This window comes from Chrysochloris asiatica, unplaced genomic scaffold (assembly GCF_000296735.1).
Source record: "Chrysochloris asiatica unplaced genomic scaffold, ChrAsi1.0 scaffold00138, whole genome shotgun sequence".
In the NCBI taxonomy this organism is placed as follows: domain Eukaryota; kingdom Metazoa; phylum Chordata; class Mammalia; order Afrosoricida; family Chrysochloridae; genus Chrysochloris; species Chrysochloris asiatica.
The window spans coordinates 6,291,300-6,301,558 of record NW_006408656.1 but is presented as its reverse complement, the minus strand read 5'-3'; the positions used below and the strand labels follow the sequence as shown (position 1 = coordinate 6,301,558).

Sequence of the window (10,259 nt, the reverse complement as noted above, 5' to 3'; positions counted from 1 at the left end):
TCTGTTGCCTACATGTGTATGCTCTGCCAGGCCTCCTGCTGCTGGAGCTGCTCACAAAGTGGTCGAGCTGCATCTGGCCACCCCTTTCGCTGTCCCTGCTTGTTCTCTCCTCCTAGCAAGCACTCCATCCACCTTTCTAACCTTTCTTTGAAGTTCAGGGTGCCAGAATTTTCACCCTTGTCTTTTACTTTCTCTCTCGTATCTTTGTTATAGAGGGTCTGTGTAGTGCATATACCTAGTCTTCCATCTTGCCAGACACCCTTTCCTCTTAGATTGTCTTGAAAATGAAGTTAGAAAGCAGCTTTTAACCATCTATCTTTTGATTTTTCTTATAGTATGGAAGATTCCCACAAGAGTAACACCTCAGAGACAGCACCTCAGTCCAGTTCAGCAGTTCAGGGAGCTCACATCTCTCATATTACTCAACAGGTAAAGAAGGAGCCAGCCATAATACTGAGCCAGTTAAGAATCATCTTCTTGCAGATTAATGTTTCAGATCTTTCATTATTAATGTTTCAGTAGAGAACCAAGCTAAAAAGATCGTAAAATGTTAAAATATAAGGAAGAAAGGTGGATTTGATTTAAATATACTGTCAAGATCACTTGGCTTTATTTTCTCTTATGTAAAGTATATTTGTTGACTTTTAAGTGCCATGGGGTCATTTCAACTCATAGCAACCTTGTATAGAGTTTCCAAGGAGCAGCTGGTGGGTTTGAACTGCTGACCTTGTGGTGGAGGGTCAGAGAAAAAGAGGAAGACCCCCAACGAGATGGATTGGCCAAGTGGTGACATCGATGGACTCAAGCTTGTCAACAGTAGTGAGATTGGCCCAGGATTGGGCAGTATTTCGTTCTGCTGTGCATAAGGTCGCTATGGGTCAGTACTGACACCTAACAACAACAAACAGAGTCATGGAATGAGATGAGATTATTGGCGGGAGGAGCATACGGAGGGGTGGTGAGTAGAGTCAGATTGTTGTGAATTGCTGTGGAGTCATTTCCGACTCAATAGTGACCCTGTGTAGGGTTTCTGAGGAGCGGCTGATGTGCTTGAACTGACCTTGCAGTTCAAACCAACCTTGCAGTCCAGTGTGTTAACCCACAGCACCACACCAGTACTCTGTAGTCAGATTCCAGGTCAGTGAATTTGACTCTGGGACTTTCTAACATTTGGAATTTGGGAAGATGAGGAATTAGCAAGGAAGGCTGAGAAAGGGTAATCAGTGAAGTAGGAAGGATATCAAGAGAAAGGGGAATCTTAAAAATTAAGAATGCAGTAATGGTCAACTGATAGATCAAGTAAGATGAAGTGTGAAAATTAACTTATATTTGGCAGCATGGAATTCATTGACAACCTTGGCAAGAACTGTTTCAGTGAGAGTAAAATTCTAATTTGATTCCTGAGAACATTGGAAGAGAGGAGGGGAAATAAGCATACACACTCAAAGGACAAAATGAGTAAACAACCCCTTTGAGGAGTTTTATGTAAATGGAAGCTGAGAAATGAAGTTGCTGGAGGAAATATGGGTCTTAAAAGTTTTATTTTTTTAACATGGGAGGGATTGGCATGGTACAATAGAGGGGGAAATTTGATGATGTAGGAGAAAAAGGAGAATTCACTAGGATGATGTCCTTGAGGAGAAGGGGGAATGAGATGTGGAGGGAATGAGGAGAGGGGGGAATATTACAAGTGGAGAAATTGACCTTCTGTGAGCTCAAGTGTTTGTTGTTAATTACCAGCATGTTGCTGTCACCCTACAGGGATCTCATGTGTGCAGAGTGGAACTGCTCCATAGGGTTTTCAAGGCTGTGACCTTTCAGAAACAGGTTGCCAGGCCTGTCTTTTGAGGCTCCTCTGGGTTTGTTCAAAGTGCCAGCCTTTTGGCTAGTAGTTGAATTAGTTAACTGTTTGTGCCACCCAGGGACTAGGTCATTCATAATAAGAGAAAAGGTAGGTAAGTAGATTGTGAATGACATACAATAAAAATTATTTTCTGATAAATTCTTTGTTTTTCAGTGAAATAAAATACTTGAGACTGTAGAGAGGAAGGAAAGTATCAATTAGTCTTCTGGGAGAGTGGGGAAAAGCAATGGACTAAGGATATGTAGTAGGATTGCTGGACAGCACTAATCATTACTGATTATGAATTTAAAATGAGACTATGAAGTTTCATTGTGTGTGTTTTTCTCCAGCCACATTTAGGTACTTGCATGCAGGTTACAGACTTGAAGTAGATGAGTAACCAGAAGTGTGGTTTAGTTGAATGACTGTAGTCAAAAATTTTTCCATGAACTTTTTGAAGCCTCCTTGTGTATGTATGTGGGTAGGGAGCAGGGTGCCACTGGCATTTAAGGGGTAGGGACTAGAGGTATGGAATACCTTGCATTGAACAGGATATTCCTGTACAGGGAAGGATTGTCTTGCCCACAGTGCCTATTGAGAAGTCCTGTAAGGTATGACTGAGGAGGGTGAAATACTAAACTTTGTAGGATAGGAGCTCTGGGAAAACAAAAACAGGCACAAGCAGTAGAAGGATATTGGATGTTGGCTATTAAAATAATCACAATTTTTTTTTTTCTTTTTAAAACTCTAACGTATTTGTGGGATATATAAATATATAAGGGCAGTCAAAAATTATCCCCACTCTGGTTGTAAAACTTATTTTAATCAACTTTTAGAAAAGAGAAATACATCATTTTTCGACCTAATCTTTTTGCTTTTCAATACACTTTGCCCATCTGTCAACAACTTTTTGCATTCCCTTATTAAAAAATGTTTTAGGCTGAACTGTGACCCATGAATGTACTGCTATCTTTACTTCTTTATCAGAGGTGAACCTTCATCATAGAAGGGTTGCTTTTAGGGAACCAACAGGTAAAAGTCCGAAGGAGCTAGATAGGGCTATCAGGAGGATGCTTTAACAACTCAAAATGAAGATTTTGCAGAGTATCAACAGTATTGGCAGAGATGTGTGGACGTGCATTGTAATGCAAGATCACAATGCCCTTGGATAGCAGTCCTCTGCATTTAATTAGTAGTTTAGGCTTCAGCTTTGCAGTGAGCAGCTCACTGTAATGAGCACTGTTGATTGTTGAATTTTTTTCCTGATAGTATTCCAGAATGGCCCTTGAGAATCCCAGAAAACGGTAAGCGTCAATTTTCCAACTGATGGTTGACTTTGGACCATTTTTGGTTGGTGATTGAGGATATTTCCATTTCATACTCTTTTATTTACTCTCAGGCTCATAGTGATGAATCCATGTCTCATCACCACTAATGATTTTTTAAAACTTATACTTTCCTTTGAGTATTAGTCCAAATTTTGTTTGTGGATGTCCAAATGCTTCTGTTTATGCTCTGCAGTTAGTTGTTTTGGTACCTATCTTACACAGACTTTTCAAAACCTAAGTCATGGATTATTTTATACCAGGGTCATGGCTGATTTCCAAATGATTTGCCACATAAACTACTGTAACTTGTCTATTTGACAGAATCATTTCACTGCACATTCAGTGTTGTCATCAGCAATGGACATGGACAGATTTTTTAGTATAACTGGAGTGTGTATAATTTTTGACTCAACCTCTGATATATATCCCACTCTTCCTCCCTTACTTTCTCAGCCTATGTCTTAATCCATGTATCTACTCACAGAGCACTGTTGTTCCAAGGTTGTGTATATATCACTATTTACATATATTCCTTATAGCCCGTGCATACCTCCCTGTGTTTTCACCTATCTTCATTATTCATCTGCAACCCTCCGCTTATATATTGCCCTCACCCTTCTTCTTGTATATTGTATATTGTTCTCCCATCACCCGAGCTAACCTGTGCCTACTCTGTAGCCAGTGTATTACCCCCACCCTCAGCCTCCTGTAACCATCAAAGAATGTTTCTTTTAGCCTGGAAACCCTTTCTTTAGGTATTACAATAGTGGTCTCATACAATATTTGTCCTTTTGTGATTGACTAATTTTACTCAGCATAATGCCTTCAAGGTTCATCCATGTTATCAGGTGCTTTGCAGATTCGTCATTATTCTTCATGGTTGCATAGTATTCCATTGTGTATATGTACCAAACTGTGTTTATTCATTCGTCCATTGATGGGCACTTAGGCTGTCTCCATCTTTGTGTTATTGTGAATAATGCTGCAATGAACATTGGTGTGCATGGATCTGTTCATGTCCTGGCTCGTATTTCTTGTGGATATATACCAAGTAGAGGGATTGCAGGGTTGTAAGGTATTTCTAGTTCCAACTTTCTGAGGAACCGCCATACCATTTTCCAGAGTGGTTGAACCAGTTTCCAGTCCCACTAGCAATGTGGCGCTGCAGGATAATGCTCTGGATCTCAAGGTCAGTTTGAACTGCAAGATTGGTGGTTCAGACTCCACCAGCTGCTCCTTGGAAACCCTATACAGGGTCACTATGGATAACTTGACAACACTTAATAACAACAACCAGCAATGTAGAAGGGTCCCAGTCTCTCTACACCCTCCTCAGAATTTGTTATTTTCTGTTTTTTTCAAATTTATTTTCAAATTTATTGGAGTACAACTCTTCATAGTATTCTGTTATTACCCTTTTTATTTCCATTGGTTCTATTATGATGTCACCCATATTGTTTCTTATATGTGTTATTTGAATCGTCTCCCCTCTTTGGTTGTATTTACAAATGATTTGTCAATTTCATTAAGCTTTTCAAAGAACTAACTTCTTGTATTATTTATTCTTCCTGTTGATTTTCTGTTTTCTAGTTCATTTGTTTCTATTCTAGTCTTCATTTTTTTCTTCTGGTGACTGTGGGCTTACTTTGCTGGTCTTTTTCTAATTTTTGGAGATGTTGTTGTTAATGTGTTAATTTTGGTTCTTTCTTCTTTTTGGATGTATGGGCTTTCTATAAATTGTACTCTAAGCACTGCTTTTGCTGTTTCCCAAAGGTTTTGGTATGTTGTGTTTCCTTTCTCATTTGCTTCAAGAAATTTTTTAGTTTAATTCTTATTTGTTCTGTTACCCAGTAGAGTTTTGGTGTGATGCTGTGGGTTAATGTGCTGGACCGCAAAGTCAGTTTGAACTTCAAGGTCAGAGGTTCAGGCTAACCAGCCGCTCTTTGGAAACCCTATACAGGGTCGCTAAGCATTAGGGCTGACTTAACAAAAACAACAGTTATCCATGTATTTAATTTTGTTTCCTTGATCTTCCTATTGCTAATTTTCTAGCATTGTGATATGAGAAGATGGTTTGTAGTATTTTGATGTTTTTGAATTTATTGATGTGACCTAACATATGGTCTCTTCTGGAGAATGTTCCATTTGCACTGGAAAAAAAATGTGCATTGTGCTGTCATTGAGTTGAGTGCTCTGTGAGGTCAAGTTGACTGACGTTTAATTCCTGTGTCTTTGTTGAATTTCTTTCTGGTTGTCTGTGCTTTTTCTAAAGCAGAAAATCGCCACAAATTTGATCAGGAGCAGTATTGGAGAGAATAAAGTCATCTGGGTGCTAAGTTCTTAAAGAAATGAAGGGCCTTGTTTTACAAACCAGGTATTATAAAATGGTTGCAACAAAGAATATGCTATGAGTTGGGAGTTTTTGGGGGATGACTTTGAAAAAACAGTGGTGTGCAAGCAATAACAGGGAACGAAGAAAACACATCCTGTGTGTTGACTCATGGTATGAGGGGTACAGGGTAGAGCTGAGGAGGCTGTGTTTCTCTGAGAGTCAAGTTTTGATTAGGGCAAGAAGTACTTAATACTTACTGAATTTCATTTCATTACAGAGAGTTTGTAGAGTGAAATTCAGGCAGCCTTGCTTAGTGGAGAAAACAATGAATGTAGTCAGAGAACCTAGTTTTTAATCTTGACTTTGTTAGATTTATTGACTCTGGACCACAGATTAAGTCACTTAACTTCCTTAGAATTGATGTTCATCAGTTGGAAATGAAGGGCATTAGACTTGATGATCTTGATCTCTAGGGTCTTTTTCAGTTCATAACTTTCAGTAATTCTCCTATTACAGAAACATTTGTTTATTTCAACCAGGTTTGCATGGTAATAACAAAAACCAGCGGTAATTTTTTTTTTTGGAAACTAACTTTTAGTTAGTTCACTATGTGCCACGTGCAGTTGTAAACATTTTATATGTTTTAATAGCTTCAAATCTCCTATCAATCTGTTGAGTTTTTAATAATCACCATTTTAGAAGTCACACAACTAGTAATAGTACAGGTGATTTGCATCCTAGCAGTTTTCTGTTACAGCTTGGATTTCCCAGGAAGTAGACTAAGAAGTGTAGTAACATGTAGGAAGTTTATTAAAAACTACACTTGTGATCACCTGTGGAAGGGAAAGGAAGAGAAGGAAGCAGGGTTGGGCAGAAGGAGAAATTAGGCTATGATTCAGTCTCCATGAAGGCCTCAGCCAACCCCCTTGGGAGCTGTGAAGTTGAGATAACTCTTTAGAATTAGGGTAAGGGGCCAGTCAGGCTTTTTATTAAATTATGTTTAAGTCTTGGATGCTGACTGCCCCAGGAAGGCTCTGGGTATGATGTGCACTTTATCAGTGTAGGCAATTCTGGAGAGGCCTAATAAATCAGTTCCTCCAGCAGCTGGGTAAGTAATTGAGAAGCAGTCACAATGTCTCCTACAACACCAAATTCTGTAATCACCACTGTGTTTTCTGGCCTGTTAGTAGAGGATGAAGATAAGTAAGGAAAGTTGGAGAAGTTAAAAAAATTAACTTGGCTCCAAAAGTAATTTTAAAACAGATTGACCATCATTCCGTTCATCATTTGGCCATGAGAACGTAATCCAAGGTTTTTCAGTGGTAGGCTGTGATTATGTGAGTGTACCCATGCTTTTGGTCATCCTTTCCTACTCAGATTCTCAACTGATGCCAGTTCCTGGATATTCTGGATTGTGTGTTTTGGTAAAGGAAAGTTACTCCTACAGTATGATTTAGAAATCTAGGTGAATTTATCAGAATGTTTCCAACATGAATGGCATGGGTGAGTTGGGAGTAATTTTTCTTTTTATTCATTTAATGGTCTTTGACAGAGCAAAAGTTTTTAATTTTGATGAGGTGTAATCTATCAGTTGTTCCTTTTATGGCTCAAGCTATTGGTATCAAGTCTAAGAACTTCTCATCTAGTCCTAAACTCTAAAGATTTTCTCCTAAAAAGGAGCTCTGGTAGCGTAGTGGTTACGAATTGGGCTGTGAATCGTAAGGTCAGCAGTTTGAAACTACCAGCGGTTCCGCGAGAGAAAGATGAGGCGTTCTGCTCCCGTAAAGATTTACAGCCTCGGAAACCCTGTGCAGGGTTGCTATGAGTCGGAACCGACTCTACAGCACTTAACAACAACAACAACAACAATCTATCAGTTGTTCCTTTTATGGCTCAAGCTATTGGTATCAAGTCTAAGAACTTGTCATCTAGTCCTAAACTCTAAAGATTTTCTCCTGAAAGTTTTATAGTTTTACATTTAAGGATCAAAGTTCTTTTTTTTTTTTTTTTTAACCTACTGATATATCCAATTGCTTCAACTCCATTTGTTCAAATGGCTACTACTTCTTCATTGGTGTGCTTTTGCACTTTTGTCATAATCATTTGGATATATTTGTAAATCTATTTGTAGGTTCTCTATTCTTTTCCATTGATCTCTGTTGTGATTCCCTCTGTCAGTACCACACTGTCTCAATTACTGTAAACCTTAGTATATTGTAAACTTTAACCTCGGTAACCATGATTCCTCTCATTTTTATTTTTTGTATTTGTCTTGACTGTTTCAGGACCTTCCTCTTTCCATATAAATTTCGGAATAAGTTTGTCTTTCTACAAAAAGGATCCCTGCTATCACAGTGGTGAAGCACTTGGCTGTTAACCAAAAGGTTGTCAGTTCAAACCCACCAGCCATTCTGTGGGAGAAGGACATGACAGTCTGCTTCTGTAAAGATTGCAGTCTGGAAATCCTATGGAACAGTTCTACTGTGTCCTACAGGGTTGTTTTGAGTCTGAATCAACTTGATACAATAGGCAAATAGCTACAAAAACCCTACTGGAATTTTGATAGAAACGTTATTAAACTTATAAATACGGGGAGATTTTACATCTTTACTATGCTTAATATTCTCATCTGTGAATACAGTTAAATATGCTCAACTGTTGAAGTCTTCTTTGATTTCCTTCCATAATATTTTATAGCTTTCAACATACAGATCCTGTACATATTTTACTATATTTATACCTAAGTATATAATTTTGCTCGGAGCAGTTTTTGTAGTGAAGTGGTTAGCACATTTGCCTTATATTTGAAAGGTACCTGGTTTGAAACCAGGTGGGAACAAGGTCTTTAAGATTTCTGGTAGTGCTGTATGTAGGATACTCATTGGACTGTTGACCACAAAGTTGATAGTTCAAATCTACCAACTGCTACTCGGGAGAAAGATGAGGCTTCCTGTTCACATAAAGAATTACAACCTCAGAGTCAGTGTGATGGCAGTGGGTTTAGTTTAATTACAAATGGTATTATAAATGATAATGTTTAGATTTCATTCGTTCATTGTTATATATAGAAATGCAGCTGATTTATCGTTATTGATCTGTGTCTAGAGACCTTTCTGAACTCATATATTTCTCTTGTTAGATGCTGTCGAGTCACTTCCAACTAACAGCAACTCTAGTTACAATTGAACAAAACAATATCTTGCCTTGCACCATCCTCACAATTCTTATGTTTCAACACATTGTTGTTGCTGATTTGTTAATCCATCTCGTTGGAAGTCTTCCTCTTTTTCGCTGACCATCCACTTTACCAAGCATGATGTCCTTTTCGAGGAACTGGTCCCTCCTGATAATGTTTAAAATATGAGGGACAAAGTCTCATCATCATTCTTGTTTCTAAGAAGCATTCTAGCTGTCCTTCTTCCAAGACGGTTTGTTTGTTTTTCTGGTTATCCATGGTACTTTCCATAATTCAAATACATCGATTCTTCTATGATATTCCTTATTTATTGTCCAACTTTCACATGCATTTGAGGTGACTGAAAATACCATGGTTTGGGTAAGGACACCTTAGTCCTCATACTGACATCTTTGCTCTTGAACAGTTTATTTATTTATTTAAAAATGTTTTATTGTGAATTATGTGATAGTTTACATGGGAGAAACATTAGTTTTACATTCATTCTATCGTATATTGTCTCATTGCCATGGTTACAATCCCCTCCATGCATCATCATCCAACCAAAGGGTAAACCCTGCAAGCCTGTCCCCTAACACGCCCCTCCTCCCCCGGTCTTCAGCACACAGTCCCTCTCCCTCTCTGGAGCTAAAGTCCCCAGCTGCTCCATCGCTCCATGTCATCGTCTCTGCCTCCATCTCAGGCATCACTGCTTCTCTGGGTAGGGTCCCGCTCTCTGCTCTTCTCCATTGATGGTCCTAGGGACCTCCATACCTAGACTGAAAAGTTAATCACTCCCCTCCTTGCTATAAAACGTCTACCTTTACATTTCCGACCCTCACCATCAGTCCTGATAACAATTACTCACTACTGTATCACAAGAGACCCATCTGCATTTCATTTAATCAGCCCTGCCTAGACAGATTGAATACTACTCACTGGAGATTCTACCTTCCTCCAGGCCCTCTGGCTTTAGGTTCCTTCTTGAAAGCTTGTAAGCCAGTCACTTCTTGCCTTTGAAGTCCCCCCTCCCCCATTTTGGGTAGCCAATGTCCAAGTTGCCCATCCCTGTCTACTCTGTGTGTGGAAGGGGTGGGAATGATTCTTGCTGTAAGGATTTGTTCCCTCTTTTGAGCTACTGCTTCCATAGGTGTAGGTCAAGTTCATCAAATTGTATCAGATTACTCTTTTTTTTTCCTCTTCTTTATTCTTCTGGTTGAGCTCTGATCATCCAGTCATTGAAGCCAGGTCAGGTGAATATTATCTGCAAGTGTGGGTGTGCATATGCCCTCTCTTCTTATCAGCTCTCCACTCTAGTTCTCTGTCTATGTCACTGACTCTGGGCCCAAGAGTCCCCAGGTCTTCACCCGAGTTCACAGAAGTCTATTGAATATTGTAGGGCTTAGCTTGCCGCTTCATTGCTGTTTTTCCCTCACTTCCCCTTATTGGTGAGGAGCATGGTCACCTGTCAGAGCATGTATTCCCATTGGGTCTTAGTTTTGGAAGGGGGTTTGCACTGAGGGGACCCGACCACTTGCCTTGATGTTTCCTGGGCAAGCAACTTGCTTGTTCTTGTAGTAA

General features: G+C 39.3%; 1 protein-coding gene across 1 annotated transcript in view; it reads left to right on the top strand.

Moving 5' to 3' along the window:
- The first annotated feature begins 336 nt into the window (after positions 1–336).
- Positions 337–10,259, top strand: part of ATF1 (activating transcription factor 1) — an 81,964-nt gene continuing 72,041 nt past the window's right edge. The window contains exon 1 of the mRNA XM_006870047.1: positions 337–429. Coding sequence (XP_006870109.1) covers positions 337–429 — 93 coding nt within the window. The remainder of the gene's footprint in view (positions 430–10,259) is intronic.